At 45.4% G+C, this 23054-nt stretch overlaps 3 protein-coding genes and 2 long non-coding RNA genes across 5 annotated transcripts; 3 read left to right on the top strand and 2 right to left on the bottom strand.

Moving 5' to 3' along the window:
• Positions 1-1025: 1025 nt before the first annotated feature.
• Positions 1026-2897, bottom strand: LOC136195467 (tyrosine-protein kinase receptor torso-like). The gene is made up of 7 exons (XM_065984793.1): positions 2732-2897; positions 2449-2630; positions 2329-2391; positions 2161-2266; positions 1734-1929; positions 1195-1381; positions 1026-1085 (listed from the first exon to the last, which is right to left on the bottom strand). The coding sequence occupies exons 1-7, from the start codon at positions 2895-2897 to the stop codon at positions 1026-1028; spliced, it is 960 nt and encodes a 319-aa protein (XP_065840865.1).
• A 9515-nt stretch (positions 2898-12412) lies between these two features.
• LOC136195316 (uncharacterized) lies at positions 12413-12678 on the top strand. Its single transcript, XR_010671876.1, has 3 exons — positions 12413-12482; positions 12533-12559; positions 12605-12678. It is a non-coding gene; the product is annotated as an uncharacterized lncRNA (long non-coding RNA).
• A 3066-nt stretch (positions 12679-15744) lies between these two features.
• LOC136195049 (uncharacterized) lies at positions 15745-18000 on the bottom strand. Its single transcript, XR_010671768.1, has 3 exons — positions 16459-18000; positions 16215-16405; positions 15745-16153 (listed from the first exon to the last, which is right to left on the bottom strand). It is a non-coding gene; the product is annotated as an uncharacterized lncRNA (long non-coding RNA).
• Positions 18001-18005: 5 nt separating this feature from the next.
• Positions 18006-19056, top strand: LOC136195048 (dehydrogenase/reductase SDR family member 2, mitochondrial-like). The gene is made up of 3 exons (XM_065984313.1): positions 18006-18211; positions 18347-18526; positions 18582-19056. The coding sequence occupies exons 1-3, from the start codon at positions 18055-18057 to the stop codon at positions 18962-18964; spliced, it is 720 nt and encodes a 239-aa protein (XP_065840385.1). The 5' UTR covers positions 18006-18054; the 3' UTR covers positions 18965-19056.
• Positions 19057-20623: 1567 nt separating this feature from the next.
• Positions 20624-22326, top strand: LOC136195156 (kelch-like protein 20). The gene has a single exon (XM_065984428.1). The coding sequence runs from the start codon at positions 20635-20637 to the stop codon at positions 22288-22290; it is 1656 nt and encodes a 551-aa protein (XP_065840500.1). The 5' UTR covers positions 20624-20634; the 3' UTR covers positions 22291-22326.
• The last annotated feature ends 728 nt before the right edge of the window (positions 22327-23054 follow it).

A 23054-nucleotide genomic window follows, 5' to 3' on the forward strand; every position in this document is an offset into this window, starting at 1 on the left:
GGTCACGCTAACACAGACGCGCTCTTCTTTCGTCGTTTCGGGTAAGTACGTTGCTTCGATGTTTGGATACTGGCCTCGTGTTTTCAGATATTTGTGCGCAAGCGGTGGCAGCGAAGATCTTCCTTTTGCCATCCGATCAGGTGACGATTAGGGGTGTGACTTTTTTTATCATTTTTTTTCGCTGACGGGCACTTCGTATTGAGACAAAGTCAGTCGAGTGCTTTTTTCTTTGTGCCGTGTTTAGATTGGCTCGATTTTAGTATATTCACGCAATTGATAGATATGCATTTAACCCGGTACTTCTTATCACGTGTGTCCAGAGCTTTCTACTTGAAATCCCCAGACGTAAGCCGAGCCGACGCTGTTCTTATGCTCAAAGTCTCTCGATGTTCTATTTGCCTGACCACCAGTGATGCATATGCCTTCTTCGTACTGATGTAACTAGGGCTCTGGCAATGGATTCTTTCGTACGTTCGCGTGTCCGGTTCCTTTAAAGATCTTCTAGCCATCCCCAGGTCGATCAATCGTCCCAGTTCCTTTGATAAACAAGACGATCTGCCATTGTTTGTGTTTCGAAATCACGTGTCGAATTATTAAGATCCAAAACGTTGTGCACCATCATAGACAGGGCTAATGAACAAAATTTCTTATTCGCGATACGTAATTGCAATGGAATAAGCTCTGAGAGACTAAGACTGTCGTTTGCCTTTGCTAATGCCCGTATGCCCGCGTAGATCGAGGTAGGCTGCTTTTCAACAAATAACGAGGAAAAACTGTTTATAATACCCGGACATACGGGTCAGAAGTATGTTTGGCATCGCCACCGAGGTTCCTAATTTAATCAGGGACAGTAAACTTTTATCAGCTTTTGTCACAATTTTTTAGAATTTTGAATCTCCAAAGTGATATCAAAAAAAGACTACGTGCAGACGTGTTGTCATAGTCACAGACCCAGATAACATAAGTTCCGTCAATAAAATGACCACAGTCGTCGTCTCCATGGTAACATACGTCTTGGACTTTTATCAGGAAGACCCCTCTTCTTTTTCATCATCAAATTCACTCGTGTTGCCATTGACACAGACCTAGAAAACAAAGCGATATATGTATGTTTAAAATTTTGAGAACATGGATTAAACAAGAAATACAGCTGTATCAACAACGAAAAAACAACAACGAAAAAAACAGCCATACGCAAAAGAATTGCTTCTTGCCTGAAAGTAACTGTTTTTCATTGATCTCAGAGGAATCAAGATCGCTTTCCGACTCCATTGTTTCATCCCATGATTCCATTTCCTCGCAAGAACAATGAGGGCTTGTAGCATCAAACACGACGTATTTGCTCTGTTGCTTTGCTTCTACCATTTTTCCAAGATGCTGCCTAAGACTCGAGAATGATGAGCGCTTTTCAGTATCTGCGTGCCAACATGCAGACATCATCTCGTACCTGCAAGACCATGGCAATAAATAACTGGCCATAATCACAAAACAAATTACCCACAGGTCAACGGAGCAGTTCTCTGGGCAGCTCAACCGGTTACCTCTTCGTAAATACGACAGAAGTTTTTCACTTGATACGCAAAGAGCCTACAGGGCTAAAATGTTCAATGGAGAGAAAAATCACATGGCTAAGCTTACCGAGTGTACATATTTCCCACATGACTACACCTATACATTCGAGAATCTGTTATAGCAAAACGCGCTCTGAGTCAATCATCAAACATTAGTTTTACACGTCGCTCTGTTCGGAAAAGAGACGATGCGTCATGGCTTCGATAGACATCCATCGTAGAGGGAGACGTCTCGCGGTCTTTTGAGAATACACGCTATCTTGATAGACGGATCTCGTTAGTCCATAGTCGGATACTTTAAGAAGTTCTTTTTCGCACACGAGCACGTTTCGACACGCTAAGTCACGATGAACCAAACCTTTACCAGCAAGATATTCCTAAAAGTGCCAACCAAGCAGAGTGAATAAGTTCCAAGTTATTATCTATATACTTAATAAGCACACCATTCCAGATGCAATTTGCTACATAAATGATATTAAATCGGAAGACCTCCATTTGCAACCAACATCACTGCTGCCGCTTTCACCTTCACCTTTGTAAAATAAATTTTTGTGCCTCTACGTACCTTTTGACTTCTCGAAAGTCTTACCGTCAGTAGCCGAGTCTGAGTCTGTAGTTTCACTCAAATCATCATTCATCTCACGCTTTTGATGCTTAACTGAGTCGCAGTCGAGCGGCAACGTGAGCGTTTCATCCTAAAACGAATGTTAAAAGAATAGTCAACGGTACTTTGCTGCTAAAGAGTTTATTCACGCGCCTCGATATCAAAGCTAGAGATGGAGATGCTTTTATTCGACGACAGTTGGTCCTGTTCAATACGCTAATGCAAAAGAAACAACAGAGTTGTGACTAAAAGTAAAGCTTCGGCCGTCCTCACTTTGTTGGGTCTTTCTTTTCTGAGGTAGTTGAGAAGGTCACCGTGAAGACAATATTCCACAATGAGACAGAACGGCGTGTTTGTCGTTATGCATCCAACCAGGCTGACAATATGAGGATGTTGACCAATCCGCTTCATCAGCTTGATTTCGTCTAGGAACTCTTCATTTTCCACATTCGATCCTACAAACATAAGAGACAATGTAAACAAAAAAATCAATAAGTACAAAACACGAGCATGTATATACCTTTGAGCATTTTACAAGCAACAACCGACTTCTCACTTGCAGAGAAAGTCGAATCCTTTCGAGATTGGCTTGAAAAGATGGAAAGTCGGCTCGAAAGGCGACTCGAAAGACGACTCGAAAGTCTCCTCTTTGGAGTGCGAAAAAGATACGCCTTGTTCACAACGCCAAAGAAGCCATCGCCCAGCTTTTCGAGAAGAGTCATGTCGCCACGGTTAACTTCCCATTGTTCGGGTGGTTCGGCGAAGAAAGATCCTAAAGGTCGACCATCCGAACCGTTGAGCTCCGCGTCGAGCATAGGCAACAAAAATTATAACGGCGAAAAAGATCAGAGTAATCGTGCTGACGACTGGCGAAATGATCATCGTTAGAGATCTCGACGCGACTGCAACAACTGCAAGACAATAAAAATTAATACTGCCACTTTCAAACTCAATGAAGAATTTTATTTAGGTACCTTCGCAATAGGTTCCATTGCCCGCATAACCACTGCAGCACCAGCATTGAACCGATCCTTCTGTGTTGTTACACATTGCCCTACGGTAGCACGTTTTTCCAACGAAGCATTCATCAGTGTATGGAGCAAGTGAATCCATCTCCAGTCCAGCCTCGAAGACAAGTACACGAGTAGGAGCCATCCTCATTTGTGCAAGTGGCTTTCGAATACAATGAGTTATTCATCTCACACTCGTTGATGTCGTCGCAGATAAAACCGTTTCCCTTCCAGTCATGCAGGCAAGTGCACACGAATGAACCAATCTGATTTTTGCAATTCGAATTTAAATGACATGGACTCATTATGTCGCAATCATCGACATCAGTGCAAAAAACTACCGTTTCCTGTCCAGCCAGGTAGACACATACAGCGGTAAGAGCCGTCTTCGTGTATGCATGTAGACTGGGAATGACATTCGTTATAGCCAAATTGCACTCGTTTATATCAACGCAGTGACTGCCATTGCCTGCATATCCATTTTCGCAAACGCACTCATATGACCCAACGGTGTTAATGCATCTTTGACTTTTATCGTTAGAGATGTGATCACATTCGTCGATATCTGCAATCCAAGAATAAGTGAAAATGTGCACTCCCTGATTAATAATCCAACCTTTGCATGTTGTCCCATTTCCAGTAAAGCCGGAATTACAGCTGCAGTTATAGGAAGAATATGTATTTTCACAAGTTGTGTTGACGTGACAAATGTTCGTGTTGTTGCAGCATTCATCATCATCTATAGAAATCACGTTGTAAAAGACGCTCCTTAGCCTCGACCGACATACCTAGACTTGCACTCATAAAACAAACGCTGGGCTTCTTCTCAATGCAATTATGTGTTGTCCAAAAACTTGATGATGCAGCTACACAATCATGTTTTCTTCGTAAGAAAGCGCTCTTTTCAGCTTCGGATGCACCCCAGTTCACGTAAACTAAAGACAAGCCGTCTTTCCAAACGTAAAAGCCCTCATTGAAACGTCATTAAGTCCAATCCAAGCCTCTTCACTGTTGAGAATGTTAGCGTTAAGGCGATCGTGCTCTCGAACAGACAATATTCTGGCCAGAGAGCCTCCCATTATCTCGCAGTTAGTCACAGAATCCTGCCACGTCTTCTTTTGGTTAATTCGTTTGAAGCAAGAGCGGTTGCCAAGCATCGTCCAACCGTTATGACAAACGTAAACAGCTAAAGAAACGACTGATCTTGGCAAAAAATAAAATTTTAAAAATGACACCCATTTGCAGTTTTAGGCGCAGTTGAGATACTTTCATTCGATTTCTTCAGCAATCCTATAACACAATTATCATTAATTATTTAAAATGGCCTTAGAGTGTAGCTTCCTAATGTACTTTTGCAGACATATCCAGCCTTTTTAGAGCAGTTTGAAACAGACCAGACAAACTCTTGCCCGTTCGATCCAAACAAAACACAACTCCGACTGTTCCTATTTTGTACCGCTGGCTCATACATTGCCCACTTAGTGAAATTGACCAAAGCCTCACTAAGCCATTAAAAGCTTTTTTTGACCGAGGTACGATTGTAGACTAAACCAATCCAATAGAGCGATCCTTTAACCGGTGATGTTTCCTTTGCAATAAAAGCGTTTTCGTGTAGAGTGTCTATCGAAGCCAGACTAGAATTACGATTTTCGCAAATTTGATAAGCACGTTCTTGCGATACGAGCTCAATGTCTTCCTTAGACTGATAATAGCGCGCATTTTTGAAGTGGAGTTCGTGCTCTCCACACGAACCTTTTGCTGACAAATCCGTAGCTTCACGAATTTCTCTACTAATGTTGACTAGAAAAGAAAACAAAAAATGACGTGAGATGCGGTATGTTCAAAAATCAAGTCGAACATCTTACAAAGAGCAACTTTGCATACTATTTGTCTGCTACGGTAACAATCGGACGTTTTCCAGTAGCCATCGAGAGGGTCAATCACAACGCACCTATTAAAGGATTGCGGTTCTCCAATAGCCCACAAGACGTGCCTAAAGACGCAACGTACGAAAGAAAATGTCGTTCAGTCCAATCATAAGAACCTTAGAGGTTCCTTGTTACGCCATCCGAATGCTTCGCCATCTTTCCTCTTCAAGCCAATCCAAACATCTTCTTTAATGTCAGCAAGAAGAGACAGCACGAAAGCCTGTTCGTGAGGACTGCTAATGCTAACACTATTGACCGGACCACATCCTCCACTTTCGATGACTTTGCCGTAATAGGGCATGCGATGGGAAACAGTGTAACAGTAGTCCGCAAACAAAGACCTCCCTGATGGGCAATCTATAAATAAGTATACTGCAAATTTATTGAGGAAATAAATAGCTTTCCTTACATTCTTTTTCTTTGCAAACGAGTCCAGCAGCTTTGCATTGTTGACCGGATATGGATTTAAAGTGCGTATAGCGTCTAAGAGCTGTTTCGTTTCCGTGACAAAGCACTTTCAACGGAGACCACTTTCGGTTGCTTGAAGTTAATTCAGAGTTTCTTTTTGCCGAGATTGCCTTCTCATAGCCTAACTCGCTGCAAACCACTTGAGCTGCATTAATGTTCCACTTGTCTTCACAGACATACATGTATTTCCACACGTTGAAGACAAAAACTTGAATTGTTCCCTCTGTCTCTGGCACATTATGAACGGTATTCACAAGCCTGACTTGCCATTCTGATCTATAGCATTCGACAAAAATGAAGTCAATACAGCGCTTGAAAAATAATCTCTTAAAACTGCATTTTTCAATTGAATTTGACATACAGATACCTTAAAACGTCCCCCAATCACCCCCTCTGCTGGAAGCAGAAATGAATCTCATCCCTCCACTATCGAATCCCAAGTAGCCTGAGGTAGTTTTGATAGTAGGTGTCTGCCAAGAGCGCAAACTTTCTTCCAACTACCATCAGTAGAAACCTCCAGTAATCCCTTTCGGAGCAATGTGTCCCCTGCAAGCTGTACTCTAATTGAACGCGTTATTGAGCGGACTGACATGATAAAAATATCTCCTCTTCGCCAGTGGCTCTATTATACGTGCAGCTGAGAGCCTCATTCCACGTACAATAGACAATGTGCGAGAAATTTTTTCTGATTTCCTCGGCGGAGCGGTTCAACGCACGGACAAAGAAAGGACGTCGGTAATTCAAATGTCGACAAACTGCGAACGCCGTTGGCATACGATTTCGCCCTATGCAGACACGGCTCCACTCGCCGTCTACAAAAATCTCCAGGCTGCCGCGATTCGGAGTAAAGCCGTCGACAAGTCGAACGACGCAATCTACGACAAAAACAAACCTTCTCTTCATAAATCTTCGAAAGCAATAACTAAACCCACTCATCGGTTTTTCATAGATGAATCGGTTTCGAGACATGCAGGATACGAGAGACCAACTCATACGATAAGGAAAAGTAGAAGCTCTACTCCATCGAGGAATGACGGCGCCACATAATTCCGTTTTGCCGTGAACGTCCAAATTATTCCAGTTCGAATACACAAATGGCGAACCGTCGGACCAACGATAGGCGTAGGCGCCGTGAGGCGCAGGAGTGCCTATTAATCCGAAAGTTTTTGAGTGGGCGGGGTCATTACGTTAATTTTTCTTTTCAGATATACTCTACCCGAATCCTTACTAAAGCATTATTTTTACCAACCCTAACCCTAAGAAACTACACTAACAAGTAAACCAACCAATTTTTATTTTACAAAGAAAAAGAAAATAATTTTTTTGGTCGGACCACAGAAATTTTGGTCGGGCCTGGCCCGACCTGGCCCACCCTTAGCGACACCACTGATTGCACGCGTAAAATTGCTTCGCTGTAAGACTTAGAGTGTTAGTTCACTTCGACCGAACTCTCTCCGAACTGTCGCGTAAGATGTAGCAGGTAAATCGCATGTAAGGGCCCCTTTTCCCCGGGATGATATATATCACCCTGCGGTCGTCATTGACGACGGCCGATAACCTTATATCGCCGTCGTCAATGACGACCGCAGGGGTGATATATATCATCCCGGGATGATACGAGGTTTATCACCCCGTCGGCGCCTTTGATCCTCCCCCACACCGGGATATAATTGATTTTATTAAAATGCGTGAAATCAGTAAACTAAAAACAAGCTTTTTCGAGTCTGTTCAACTCGCATCTACAGTACAATATTCACATCCCTCATCCCCTTCCTTGCCAGGAACTTAACAAAAGCACGGCTAAGGGCGATTAGGAACGGTTTTACTGCAGCGTATAAGACGGTTCAGATTTCACTAGGAGACGCAGGCACTGCACCAATTCAATTGGAAACCGTCAAACGTAGAGAATGATTCTGAGAATCGTGTCAGGAGGTATGGGTATTTAACTGTAAGCTGCGATGATTTTGACACGGTCCAAAGCTGAAGCCTGCATATTTATTCATTTTCGTGGGATGCCTTAGTAATGCATTTTTAGAATCCTTCTCACGCAGCGTAGAAACAGTGAATATCGACGTCAGTGCACTCCGTCTGACAATGAACATGCTTGACGACAGTTTTCGATAATGTTGCGACGACGAGAATTTTTTAAAATCGTTGTAACTTCTACAATCATTGCTATAAACGTCTATAAATAGGACATAAGGGCATGAGAGAAAGAAATCGCCTGTTCCTATACCAGCTAGAGGCTTGAGAACTCCAGGTGGTTAGCGACTGTTAGCGGCACTAGCTTCTGGAAATCAACGCGCGTTACGTTGGAAGATCAACGATCCGCTTTATACAAACAGGAAGGGAAGTTGTACCGTCGATCATGCACCCTATTACACTGTCGATCGGAAACGCTTTCTTTCATCTTCTTATAACAAGGTGCTTGGCCGTATCATAGGAACATTCTAGGCATACACATCACGTGCACAAAGAAAATTTCGTGGCTGTGGTAATGATGATGGTGAGGAATCTAAAGCAAAGAGAGCAGAAGTTATTAATTTATTATTTAATGAAGTTATTCCTCTATCCGACTACCTAAAACTACATCTCTATGATGAACGGACAGTGGAAATGGAAGGTGACGATTTAAATGACATCTGTACTTCTAGAATAGAAGTTCGATGATATACATGGATAATAAATATGGAACAGGCTGAACAAGAAATGACCACTCCCACTTAGTGGGCGCGGTCCGTCGACACGCTCCTTTTCTCATGACGGATAAAACCTAGAAATGAACGACTTACCTTTTCTCAGCCTACCGAATCACCTCGTTGCCACAGTTTAGCACGAATCGACTTCGAAAACCAAGGTTCCTAAATAGGAGCCCCATTTACAAACACTCCCTTATTTCTACTTGGCGCGACGACGCAAACCTTACTTCTCGAAAGCGTCTTTCGTCCACAGAGCAACGTCTCTTAGCCCGAATACGACGTTCGATTGAGAAGGACCCGAAAGGGGGTCCCTTCTGGGCGTCAAAGCCAGTTCGCTTTCTTCGCCGCACTTCTTCATCGAGTGCGATCGTGGGTGATCCAGCGGTTTGGCTGCGCCATGTTCGTTCTATGCAAATGTGGTCAGGTCAAAGACTCTGAGCATGCGCAAGTCAAAGCTCATCGTGAATTCTTCCACGAGTCCGTTGTCTTACAAGATCTCCTTTTCCAAAGCAGATCGATCGTCCGAAATGTCCAAAGTCTTTGTTTGTCGATGGAGCTGATCGACGTCGTCCTTGTGTAATAAACGAGATCCTCGCCTACTCGAATCAGAACCAAGACTGATCTATATTTCCTTTACACGCCCATTCTACCCTCCCTTATTAAGTCCCGTATCTTACTTTACCACACCACTGCATACTCTAGGGGGTTCTCAAATCTCAAATGTCGTTTTCGTCCTCCTCGTCGGCGCGCGACGTCATTACAAATCCGTCGAAATGTCGAGGCAGCCGGATGGTGCGGCGTGGAGGCTCCGGGGTTCCGGTTCGCGAACAGGCACTAACTGAACTGGAGGTCCCTCGTTCAGCGCGGTTGGCTCGGGGACATCAGCATTGCGGGCTTCCACTCTCGGAACGGTCTCATCAACTCCCGCGGGAACGTCCGTATCGGGCTCTTCCGCTATCGGTTCCGTTCGCTCGACGAGGCCTGCGGTTGGTGACAGCATAAAAGCCGTGTTTGGAAGAGTGAACGCAGGCTCGCTGTCCTCGACCGTCCCGTTATTACGGTTGTCGATCTCTATATCACGCACAGACTGTCGTTCACTCTCCAACGGCGGTGTAGAGGAATTTGCCTGTTCTTCCGCAGGAGCGTGTCTGCGAGACAAGGGCTCCCCTGACGGCGCTTGCTCGGTGTCGTGGACATCGAGATCACCGTCACGTCTACGATAACATCGCTTCAACCGGTCATGATGGACGCAACGCTTTCTGCCTTTCTTGTCGACCGGGCTGATGACGTAAACGTGACTTCCTTTTGTGTCGACGATACGAAACGGTCCGTCCCAGACCGAAAGTAGCTTGTGAGCTTTGCCACGCAGACAACCAGGGTTGTGGAGGTACACTAAATCCCCGGTATCGTAAATCTCGTGGTGAACTGGGGCTCCTCGTTGTTGGCGGTCTTGAGCGGCCGTACGTGTGGCGTCAACCACTTCTCGGGCAGCGGCCATGCGAGCTTGGATTTTTCGTAGGTGTTCGCCTGTGTCGACTGCGTCAGAAAAGGACGTTCCGTATGCCGCGTCGGTGGGGAGACGAGGACGCCGCCCATACAATAATTCAAAAGGGGACGCGCCTAGCGACGTTTGCGTGGACGTCCGGTACGATCCTAACGCGGTGTCCAGATAGCGATCCCAATCATGCGGGTTGTTGTGGCAGTAAGCTCGTAGCTTGCCTAATAGCGTTCGATTAAACCGCTCCACCAAGCCGTCGCCCAGTGGGTGATACGGCGTAGTGCGCGTCTTTCGAATGCCAAGCCAGTCGCAAAGATGACGGATGACTTTGCTTTCGAAACTCGGTCCTTGATCCGAGTGCAGTACGTGAGGCAGGCCGTGTCGCGCCACGACTCCGTCCATGAGAATGCGCGCGACTGTTTTGCTCTTCTGGTCGGCTGTGGCAAAAGCTTCTGGCCAGCGGGTAAAATAGTCGGAAACCACCAACACGTAGCGGTTGCCGCGGGCGGTACGTGGTAGCTCTAAGAAATCCATCGCGATCATCTCAAAGGGTCCTCCAACTGGAATCGGTTGCAAGGGTGCTTTCGGACGCGGCACGGCCGGGCTTGTTTTCTGGCAGGTGCTGCAGTGACGAATGTAGTCGTCAACGGACAAAGAGAAACCGGGCCAATAGTAGCGCTGAATTAGAGTCGCAATGGTTTTGTTGACGCCAGAGTGTCCACCCATAGGGTCGGCGTGAACTTGCTGCAAAACGTCCGGAACGAGAGTCGACGGTACAACCAGAATCTTCGTTTTGTCTAGTTGTGCTCCAAGACGGGTATTGCGGTACAACACGCCATCGCCGCCGATCTCAAGCTGACACCATATTTGGCGAAAACGTCGAAGTGCTCCAGTTCTCCACATGCCTGCAGCCGGTGGACGGTCGGCGCCCGCACGTAGACAAGAAATTACCGCAGCAATAGCGGGATCGGCGGCTTGAGCAGCGATAAGCACGTCCGATGAAACTGAGGGAAGAAGCGTCGTAGCGGCGCAGATCATCGACAGCGCGTCGGCATCCGTGTGAAGTCGCCCGGGTTTGTATACCACCTCGAAATCAAACTGACTGATAGCATGCAGCCAACGACCCATTCTTCCGGCGGGCTGTTTCATGGTGCGAACGTGCACAAGGGGGCGGTGATCCGTAACGACGACGAATTTTGCTCCGAGAAGATAGGGACGAAAGTGCGCCATTCCCCATTTCACAGCAAACAGCTCCTTTTTCGTTGCGCTATAAATGCGCTCCGCTGAATCGAGCTTTTTACTAGCATAAGTGATCGGTCGCTCCACGTCGTCAATAATTTGCGTGAGAACAGCGCCGAGCCCGATATCACTGGCGTCGGTTTTGAGGCAAAACTGAGTGTTGAAACAGGGGAATGCCAGCACCGGAGCAGACGTAAGCTTTGCCTTAAGCGTTTTGAACGCCGTCTGTGCTGTTGTTGTCCAAGAGAACAATGTGCGTGGCGCGGCGAGGTCGTGGAATGGTGCAGCGATGGCGGAAAAATCCGGAATAAACCGGCGGTGATAACAGGCAAAGTTCACAAAGGAACGTATGTCGGATTTCGAAGACGGTACCGGCCAGTCGCGTACTTTTGAAATCTTGCTTGGATCGGTAGAAACTCCAGCAGCGCTAACGACGTGGCCCAAGTACGGAACCTCCGGACGGAGAAACTGGCATTTTTCGGTGCGTAGTTTTAAACCAGCGCCACGAAGACGTAGAAAGACAGCCCGCAGGGGGTCGAGGTGATCCGTAAACGTGCGGGAGTGAACGAGGACATCGTCAAGGTACACCATACATGTATCCAAGTGTAACCGACGTTAAAGCGAGTCTCAGTCTTCACGGTGCAGCAAAGCAGGTCTTGGTACATATAAGGGCTGTGCGTGAAGGAACTGCAGGAGAACCTCTTATTGCTAAGATATCGCGCTTGACAGATAAACTTGTAATAATGCTCAATTGACTGTTGTCAATCATTTTGAATGATTCAAGATACGTGTTCCTCAAGAACCTTATCTCCGAGTTCAGGAGAGTTCTCTAGCTTGAGAAGTACGCCAGTTCCCACACTTCAACCAGCAGGGACATCTGGCATCGTATCTACTAGTAACAAAATTACGGCTTCACCTTCACCTATGACGGTGAGAGTAGCTGAATTAGACATCTATTTCAATTCCTGTGTAGATGACTGTAAACATCCAAATAAAAATTGAAGCAGAAATACGACTGGCAGAAATTCAGGCGTCAACTATGTCCTTGACACATATACTGACAACGCCTACTCCCGCTTTAAGTACGGTCAACATCTTATCAGACAATAAATGTAGTTGTAGCGTCTGGGAATTTAGAATGTTGGACAGATTGGTTCATTATTGATAACCCAGGTTGGACTGGAGATTATGAAAAATTAGAAACTCTTCGCAATGCAGGATACAAAGTATGCGAGCAACCCGAAGCAGTTCGTTGCAGAACAGTTCACACTCGTAACACAGCAGAATAAAACATTTATGAAGTCTCAGTTCTGTCCATACCAAGACATAGATGCCAAGTTGACCGGAAGAAAATTGACCTGCTCGCCATCAGTGGAGTTCTTCTGCGTCAATTCCGACCAGGATTGGGGTAAAACGTGCCTCGACTACGAAGTAAAGTTTCTCTGTCCCTGCAACTACGTTGACGGTAGGCTCCAGCAAAGTTTATCGTAATGAAACTAATGTTTACTCGCCTAGCTCCAACAAAACCTCCGTTTGACTTGCGTATGGCATTTGCTCTATAAGATTATGTATGATCCAGGCGTTTAGGCTTGGGATGTTGGACAGCGTGGCTCGACAGAGACGGTCCTGGAGGCACTGGAGATTATGAGCAGCGTAACTTATTTTCTTGCCCTATCTGCGACCGTCTCGGCGCTGTACAATGCCGCAGGACATCCAATCGTTAGGTCGTTGCCATTGTAACGATGTGAAAAGAAACGTTCTTTTTATGTAGATCAAGAAGCACTGAAAACAGGCCAAAATCTATTTTGCTCACCAGCTATGGGACTGGTATGCATAAACAAGAACCAACCAAATGGTGGAATGTGCTACAATTACGAAGTCCGGTTTCTGTGCCCTTGTCCTAATTACAAAGGCTTGTTCATCGATTATTTTTAACTGCAGTAATGATGGGCGTTTTTCATGCAGATTTATTTCAAAACTTGACCGACTCTATTTCTACAGAATCTTCTCCACTAAACAATCTGACACTTTCTTGTAAGCAACGAACATATAGAGGCTGTCTTAGTAACTTTCGACGTGTTACAAATTCAACAGCTAAAGATGAATCACTTCTGCCTTCCAACGCCATTATGTCATCTTCTCTTTTAAGTTCTCTCGGTAAAGGAAGTGAGTTTCTCGAGTTGCTTAAGGCATTTCTGCTCTTTGCCGCATTTAGCAAGAAAATCAGACCTCGTAATTACAAGTAACAAACTGACAGATTCATCTTCATCTTTGGCGGTACAAGGCACTATGGAAAATATTGGTTTATATTTTCGCGTAGACCGCTGTGACCTTCAAGACATCCGTCAGTGTTGAAGTTCGGCCATCAGAAATTCAGACAAAAGCTACTTCGTTGCCACTTCTACCGACAACTCCTACTCCCGTTCTAAGTAAGGTCAACTGTTCATCTGATAATAAATTTAGTTGCTATGATTGGAAATTTAGAATGCTGGACAGATTGGTTCAATATTGATAACCCAGGGTGGACAGGGGATTATGAAAAATTAGAAACTCTTCGCAATGCAGGATACAAAGTATGCAAGCAACCCGAAGCAGTTCGTTGCAGAACAGTTCACACTCGTAACACAACAGAATAAAACCGATTTATGAAGTCTCAGTTCTGTCCATACCCAGACATAGATGCCAAGTTGACCGGAAGAAAATTGACCTGCTCGCCATCAGTGGGGTTCTTCTGCGTCAATTCTGACCAGGATTGGGGTAAAACGTGCCTCGACTACGAAGTAAAGTTTCTCTGTCTCTGCAACTACGTTGACGGTAGGCTCCAGCAAAGTTTGTATTAATCAAACTAATGTTTACTCGCCTAGCTCCAACAAAACCTCCGTTTGACTTGCGTATGGCATTTGCCTTATTAGATTTGTATGATCCATGCAGGCGTTGTTTAGGCTTGCATGGGATGTTGGACAGCGTGGCTCGACAGACGGTCCTGGAGGCACTGGAGATTATGAGCAGCGTAACTTATTTTCTCGCCCTATCTGCGACCGTCCCGGCGCTGTACAATGCCGCAGGACATCCAATCGTTTTGTCATTGTCATTGTAACAATGTGAAAAGAAACGTTCTTTTTATGTAGATCAAGAAGCACTGAAAACGGGCCAAAATCTATTTTGCACACCAGCTATGGGACTGGTTTGCATAAACAAGAGCCAACCAAATGGTGGAATGTGCTACAATTACGAAGTCCGGTTTCTGTGCCCTTGTCCTAATTACAAAGGCTCGTTTATCGATTATTTTTAACTGCAGTAATGATGGGCGTTTTTCATGCAGATTTATTTAAAAACTTTACCGACTCTATTTCTACAGAATCTTCTCCACTAAACAATTCGACACTTTCTTGTAAGCAACGAACATATAGAGGCTGTCTTAGTAACTTTCGACGTGTTACAAATTCTAGTCAGTGTTGAAGTTCGACCATCAGAAATTCAGACATTAGCTACTTCGTTGCCACTTCTACCGATAACTTCTACTCCCGTTCTAAGTAAGGTCAACTGTTCATCTGATAAAAAATGTTGTTGCTATGATTGGAAATTTAGAATGTTGGACAGATTGGTTCAACATTGATAACCCAGGGTCGACTGGAGATTATGAAAAATTAGAAACTCTTCGCAATGCAGGATACAAAGTATGCAAGCAACCCGAAGCAGTTTGTTGCAAAACAGTTCACACTCGTAACACAGCAGAATAAAACCGACTTATGAAGTCTCAGTTCTGTCCATACCCAGACATAGATGCCAAGTTGACCGGAAGGAAAGTGACCTGCTCGCCATCGGTAGGGTTCTTCTGCGTCAATTCTGACCAGGATTGGGGTAAAACGTGCCTCGACTGCGAAGTAAAGTTTCTCTGTCCCGGCAACTACGTTGACGGTAGGCTCCAGCAAAGTTTGTAGTAATCAAACTAATGTTTACTCGCCTAGCTCCAACAAAACCTCCCTTTGACTTGCGTATGGCATTTGCTCTATTACATTTGTATGATCCAGGCGTTGTTTAGGCTTGGGGTGTTGGACAGCGTGGCTCGACAGAGACGGTCCTGGAGGCACTGGAGATTATGAGCAGCGTAACTTATTTTCTCGCCCTATCTGCGACCGTCCTGGCTCTGTGCAATGCCGCAGAACTTCAAACCGTTGGGTCATCGTCATTATAATGATGTGAAAATTTAACCGTTTTGTTTACGTAGATCAAGCAGCACTGAAAACTGGGCAAAAACTATTTTGCACACCAGCTATGGGTCTTGTATGCATAAACAAGAACCAGCCGAGTGGAGAAATGTGCTACAATTACGAAGTCCGGTTTCTGTGCCCTTGTCCTGATGGTAAGATTTTCTCATACTCTTAGAAGCGTTTTCCAAAGCTGTACAATTAAACTTCCAGGTCTTACGAAAGTACCTCCTTCTTCGCAATTGATATCATCTCTGCCACCACTTCAGTCTGGTGTCAAAAATAAACCTATCGTGTTGTATGTTGTTTTAGGAGCAATTGGAATTCTGCTTACAATCAGTGCACGTATCTTTATTCGATTCAAATTTCAACGTAAACGTGTTCTAAATATAAATGAAGGAGAATCCGACAATACGGGAAACTACGAAAGAATAATGGAAGAAATGGAAATTGGCACTCCGCCACCTAGTTATTCAGTCGCTGTGATGGAAATGGAAAGCGGAGAACTTCAGTTATAGAGGAATGACTGGCAAAAAGGCTGCTTCCGCAAGCAACTAGTCTTTAGAAAACCATCTGTGTGTGTGTGTGTGTGTGTGTGTGTGTGTGTGTGTGTGTGATCAAACATTAAAACGCAATAACGTGAGAAGAAGCAGGTGAGACGCTACAGTGTATATAAAATGAATGATTGCCGTCTTCTGACAATTTCTTTCTGCTTAGAGGGTTTTCAGTGTGCCGGTTCATCCATTGCGTGTTCATTATCTTCAGTTGTGTCAGATAGAATGTCTTCCTCTGTGTCCCCTGGACCTTCTTCGGCAATATGATCAAGGTCCAAGTAGAGCTTATCGGGATTCTCCTCCCCTAGCAAGCGTTCGAGTGTCTTCGACAGGCTTTCGAAAGTTGGTCCCAGCAAGTGAGAATCAAGCGGTACCTAAACATTACAACCCGGATTTCACGTCATATAAAAAACGCCGCGTCACATTTTGACTCACACTGAGTCTTTACGGGTCTCAGGCTGCTCCAGACGATTGCCGTTTGAAAAGTGTGACAGAAGAGTTTCTGTAGGAATGAGTGTGTAAGGAAACGCTCCTGCAGAGCCAGAAACTTAGTATTATTAGAAATCCGTGTCAAATTCCGAAAACCAATAGTATAGATTTCTCACACTGTTACGCCGAAAGACCACCTATAGAGCCAGAAGTATAGAGGAAATATTGACATAAATTAACATTCTAGTACACGTCGCTCTTTGCAGTAACTGTGCGATCCATAATAGCTTCGACTGCCATCCATCGAAAAGAAAGCAATGTCTAGCTTTTCCGCTGTCTAGTTAGTGTATGCAAGTCTTGGCATCCACCAATATAGTATATGTATTGTTCTTCACTTCACTGCTGGTATCTTGATCCCTAACTACTCCGCCTAAAATTCAGCCAATCTAAGAAGGTACTGCAGAAAAAAAAGCGCCCGATTGTCTGTGTCGCAAAGCGAAGTTCCCGGCAGTAAAAAAGCAGAGACACAAAGTGACACCTCTAACCGACACCTGATCGGATAGCAAAACGAAGTTCTTCGCTGCCACCGCTTGAGAACAAACATCTAAAAACACGAGGCCAGTATCCATTCATCGAAGCAACGTACTTACCCGAAAAAGACGAAAGAAGAGCGCGTCTGTGTTTGCGTGACCCAGGTCGCACCACGTGAAGGTCCAGACGCTTCGCAACCCAGTCGACCCTCACCAACGGCATGAATTGGATCAGAACCCACCATAAGTAAGCCTCCGAGGTTCGTCGCCCCCTCGGGAGACGGCTATCGCCACCGCGGAAGAGGCCGCAAGTAATGTGCTCGACGTGGAGGAGAACCGGCCAACGTCGACGCTGTCCCGTTACACAGTAAAATAAATCTACGGGTTGAAGCGCTCCACCGTCGAAAAGACGGCGGCACTCCGATCCGGAAGCCCCTAGAGGTCTTAGGGTTGCGCCTCTAATCACTTCCAGATCGTTGCTCCAGGACGATTGCGTCGGTCGAATCGATGGCCCCTCTGGCTCCCAGTCTTCCAACGACTAACAGAGCGTACGATCGAGTTCTCAAGCGACGGGGTTACGTAGAGGGAGAGCGTCGTGCACGACTTTATGTAGCTCGTGCACGAACGATGACGTGGACTCTTCTCTCATTGGAGGATATGTGTGCGTAATTAACTGCAACGTTGTCACGAGAGACGACAGCGTTGCTTTTTGCACCTCTACGCGCAACCAAAAAAGGTTATAATAGGAGTGATCGTGCGCGTGCAGGGTTTGTCCCAAAAGAAAAGGGAACAAGAGACGAACACGTGCAAATGCACGTGAATGGTAGCCGGATGTGACGTCAACGTTTTCGTTCACTTTGACGAAACACGACGAAAACGCCACCAAGCGCGACCAAAAACGTTCAAAGCAGAATTACGTTGGGTATTTGCTCGTGGGAATGGAGATGAACGCGTTCTCTCACCTGCATTTCGCTTCAGGAATCGCCTCGAAAGCGTGAACGCACTGTCCGAGGCACTTGGACGACGATTTCAGGTGATTTCGAATATTCCTCGGAAGCGAATACGTAATCGATAGTCCAGAATGCATAGAAATCGAACAGTCGAGAGAAGAGAACTGAGACGAGCGCGCTAAAGGTTCAAAAAGGAAGGCGACAGATGGAGAACGAAGACGATCGACGTCGATCGGGACCATCGACAAATGACATTGCGAAGGAATTCGGACAATCGATCGGCCTGGGAGATGTTGTAAGAGACGTCGTCAGAATGTCACACGCGCGCATGCTCAAAGTTCTTGCCAGATCCTCTCGTATTCTTTGATGGAGACACTGAAGGATCTCGTTGCATTAGTTGCCGGCGGTGCTGGAATTATTGGTTCGGCGACCGTGCGTGCTTTCCTCGCGCTTGGGGCGACCGTCGTCGTGCCTTCGCGTTCGCAACAACGACTAGACGATCTCATCGCCACTGTGCACGAAAGTAGGTATCTTAAAGCGAAGTTTGCGATTATTGGCGTTGAGTCTTCTCCGCGAGAACGCATAGTAGAGAGGGTCGTATGTGGCTCACGTGACTTCATAACATACAGTGTCCGTGTTCTCACGTGTTCTCTTGTAGATGAGAGGTCTCGTTTGCTCACTCTGGTAGCTTCAGCTTCAACTCCACACGGCGTAGATCGAATAATCAAATTTCTTGACGAAAAGAATCTTAAAGTGAATCACGTGGTCAGCTCATTGGGCCGTTATTGGATGAAAGGCCAGACAATAGGCCAACCGGTGTCTGAATGGGATGAAGTGTGTAAGTTGAGGAGGTCACGAAAAAAATTATAATTTCTTTTATGCATGAATTAAAGTTGAAAGCGGCTCTCGAGCTCACTTCATCTTCAGCTCGCAACTTCTCCCAAAAATCGCCGATACAGAGGGTGCCACTTTTACATACATAACCGGTCTCCTTGGTGAACGTATGTTCTTGAAGTCCGTTGGACTTGTGTGCATCAATCTATCGGCCATGTACGGCCTTATCATGGTCGCTCGCGAAGAGATGAAAGAGAAGCCGGTTCGTGTCAATGAATTTCGTTTCGGTGTTCTCGTCACGAAGGAAAATCGTGAATTGGCTGATGAATTCGGAAGGGTTATCGCTGGTCTTGCTACTCCCAAGGGACTCGCCGTTGAGGAGGAGTTAGTCCGCATTGCCAAGAGGGAAGATCTCGCTACATGGCGTCAAAAACTCTATTAGTGGTGATTGATTATTTGCTGTTCAATTGTTTTATGTATCCTTTCTCTTTTTCATGTCATGTGATCTGTAATACATTATTCTCTGTTTGCTGGACCGCCATCACGAGAAGCACGTGTATTCCTTCGTCGTTGGACCTGACATCAACCGGGAACTTCTGATCACGTGCACCGTCACTGCTCTCGCCAAATTTCAGGTTTCAGGTCGATCAAGAGAACCTAAACCGACCCGAGGCTTTGAAATACTAACTACGGAACTCATATAACTCGAGAGAGTCTTTAGTTATCTCTCAGAAACGCGAATCGCCGTCTAGCAGGCACTGCACTAATTCAATTGCAAACCGTCAAACGTAGAGAATGATTCTCAGAATCGTGTCAGGAGGTAGGGGTATTCAGTTGGAGGCTTCGATGATTTTGACACGGTCCAAAGCTGAAGCCTGCAAATTTATTCATTTTCGTGGTATGCCTTAATTAGTAATGCATTTTTAGAATCCTTCTCACGCAGCGTAGAAACAGTGGTCAGTGCACTCGCTTAACGACAGTGTTCGAGAATGTTGCGACGACGAGAAGAGCGAGGATTTTTTTCAAAATCGTCGTTACTTCTACAATCTTTGCTAAACGTCTATAAATAGGACATAAGAGCATGAGAGAAAGAAATCGCCTGTTCCTATACCAGCTATAGGCTTCAGAACTCTGGGTTGTTAGCGACTGTTAGCGGCACTAGCTTCTGGAAATCAACGCGCGTTATGTTGGAAGATCGACGATCCGCTTTATACAAACAGGAAGGGAAGCTGCACCGTCGATCATGCATTCCACTGTTGATCGGAAACGCTTTCTTTCATCTCCTTATAACAAGGTGCTTGGCTGTATCATAGGAACACTCTAGGCATACACATCACGTGCACAAAGAAAATTTCGTGGCTGTGGTGATAGTGGTGGTGAGGAATTCAAGCAAAGAGAGCAGAAGTTATTAATTTATTATTTAATGTCCTCTATCCTACTACCTAAAAACTACATCTCTATGATGAACGGACAGTGGAAATGGAAGGTGACGATTTGAATGACATCTGTACTTCTAGAATAGAAGTTCGATGATATACATGGATAATAAATATGGAACAGGCTAAACAGAAATGACCACTCCCACTTGGTGGGCGCAGTCCTTCAACACGCTCCTTTTCTCACCACGGATAAAACCCAGAAATGAACGACTTAACCTTTTCTCAGTCTGCCGAATCACCTCGTTGCCACAGTTTAGCATGAATCGACTTCGAAAAACCAAGGTTCCTAAATAGGAGCCCCATTCACAAGCACTCCCTTATTTCTCCTCAGCGCTTGGCGCGACGACTTCTCGAAAGCGTCTTTCGTCCACAGTACAACGTCTCTTAGCCCGAATACGACGTTGGATTGAGAAGGACCCGAAAGGGGGTCCCTTCAGGGCGTCACAACCAGTTCGCTTTCTTCGTCGCTCTTCTTCATCGAGTGCGATCGTGGGTGATCCAGCGGTTTGGCTGCGCCGTGTGCGTTCTTCAGCGCAGGACAAAGACTCTGAGCATGCGCAAGTCGAAGCTCCACATGAATTCTTCCACGAGTCCGTTGTCTTACAAGATCTCCTTTTCCAAGGCTGATCGATCGTCCGAATACTTTCGAAATGTCCAAAGTCTTCGTTTGTCGATGGAGCTGATCGACGTCGTCCTTGTTTTTGACGACGGTGTCGAAATTCCGGCTCATCGAGTCGTCCTCGCCTCAGCGAGTCCGTACTTCCGTACGATGTTCAAAGTCAATATGCGTGAAAGCGGCGAGAGACGTGTTCTCCTTGGCGTCGTCGATTCGGCTTCCGTGAAGGCGCTCGTCGATTTTGCCTACACGGGAGAAATTGACGTCATTTCCGATAATGACGTGGCACTTTTCTCTGCTGCTCATCGGCTACTCTTTGACGATGTTGTCGACTATTGCTGCGAGGGGCTGGCTAATCGCATGAATAAGTCAAATTGCCTCAGATGGTTGGAGTTTGCTGATCAGTACAATTGCCAGAAGTTGCTCTCTGTTGCCGATCGACACGTCGCTTTTCATATCGTCGATTTGGCAGAGACGGATGAGTTTCGACGTCTGTCACTGGAGCACGTCTCTCGATTGTTGGCCTCAGATGAACTTGCTGTGTCAAGAGAGGAAGAAGTGTGGGACATTGCCATGAAATGGTTTCAACACGATGAGGACAACCGGAAGTCGACTATGGAAATATTAACGAAATCTATTCGATTTTCTCTACTTTCAGAGCAGTTCGTTCAGGAATCTGTTCTATCTCATTCGGTGTTTTGTGAGAACGAGGATCATTCTAGTGTTATGGTTGAAAAGGTGTCTGCTCTAGAAAGACGCCCGTCTTCGTGTCGACGTGGGAGCAGCAAAGTTCTATTGGCTGTCAGCGGATTCGATGGTACCGTAACGGAAGCGACTCAAATTTATCCCTCTGAACTAACTAAGACAGTTGAATACCATGATCCTCTGTCGAATGTCTGGAAAGAGTTTCCGTCTGTGAATGAAGGCCGGTATGACTCTGGCGTCGTCACCTTAGGCGACAGTGTCTATGCGGTTGGAGGATGCGATTCGCACTCTGTGGAGCGGTATGATTACACAAAAGGCCGTTGGGTGGAAGATGTTCCATCCATGAACTGCTGTCATACTGGAAAAACTGTTCTTGTTTATGGCGATCGAATCTATGCAATGGATATTGCACCTGAGCAATACAATCCGATGACGAATACTTGGACGGATCTCCACCCAATGTCAAGGGAGGTCGTCGTTAAAGGAGTCGTCGTTTTGAATGATCAAATCTATCTCTTCGGTTATGAGTACGATTTCATAAGTCAGTACTTGTCAGGTGTCATAAGTATTTTCAAGTACGATATCGTTTCAGATCGTTGGCTAGACGTCTCTTTCTTCGACTGCGAAGCTCATTGGAGATTTGTATGCGCAGACGGAAACTGCTTGCATTTGTGGCGGGAAAATAATTACGTTTTTGATCATGTCAGGCTTGACATACGAAATGGGCAAGTTACTAGTTTTGAAATTAAGGGCTGTCCCTCATTCTCATTTCTGAAGAATTTTCACGATTTCTATGAGACTACTTACTGTCTTGCTGATGGAAAGGAATATAGCGTCGGTGGTGTGATAAGATTGGGATATGGTTCAGCCTTGCACACTCGCTCCTTCTTTTGGTATGATATGACCAAGGAAGTGGCAGAGTACGTGGAGGGCCCTAGTCTTATAAACAAGCGTTCAAAATGTGGAGTCGGGGCAATTGACAGATGTCTGACTTTCAATCTTTTTTGAATGAATACATTGTGTTTGTATTGCCGACATTTTCTAGCCAAGATGTGTTCAATATTGTTGTATTCCCTTCTCTAAACACGATCGTTGTTTTTCTGCTACAGTATATTTCATATGAGTACGTACCATTGAAGCGTCAAGTCGCTTTTCTTCATCGCAGTTATTCTTCGATGTCGCAAAAGATCGAGCGTACATATATCGTGCGAACTTTAGCGGCGAGGTGCGAAAGCGCGTTTGGTGAGGCAACTGATCGATTGATGAACACCCAATGGGATCGCAGGAACGAGTTTGGTACGTGCCATTGATACCCTCCATAGATAGTCAATTCCGCTCATCAATAGATTCGACGTGACGAATTTGCGCCCCATTGCGATGGTTTACCAGTTTGAACGTACAATCAAAACATTTGACAAAAAAAGAATTTTCAATGAGTTTCTTTATCTCGCTACGCCACGGACTTCGTTCCGCCTTCAGTCAACAGAGCGAGATTTAAAAATTCATTCTTATAAGTGCTGTTAACCACTGTGATCCAAATCGGGATCTTCTTCCATAACCTTAGGACGATGAAGACTGACACAACCAAGGAGAAAGACAAAGAGACAAGCAAACCTTTGAGTACCATTTAAAACAGGCCTCTTTATCGCAGGGAAACACGGCTTTCCTGGCAAACAAGTTCAAATCTATAAGGGACTTGAACGCTAACTCATTCCTAATTTATAGAATTATTACAAACATTTATTGCGTGGTTTAGAGAAAGACACAGCTTC

This window comes from Oscarella lobularis, chromosome 14 (assembly GCF_947507565.1).
Source record: "Oscarella lobularis chromosome 14, ooOscLobu1.1, whole genome shotgun sequence".
NCBI classification, from domain to species: Eukaryota; Metazoa; Porifera; class Homoscleromorpha; order Homosclerophorida; family Oscarellidae; genus Oscarella; species Oscarella lobularis.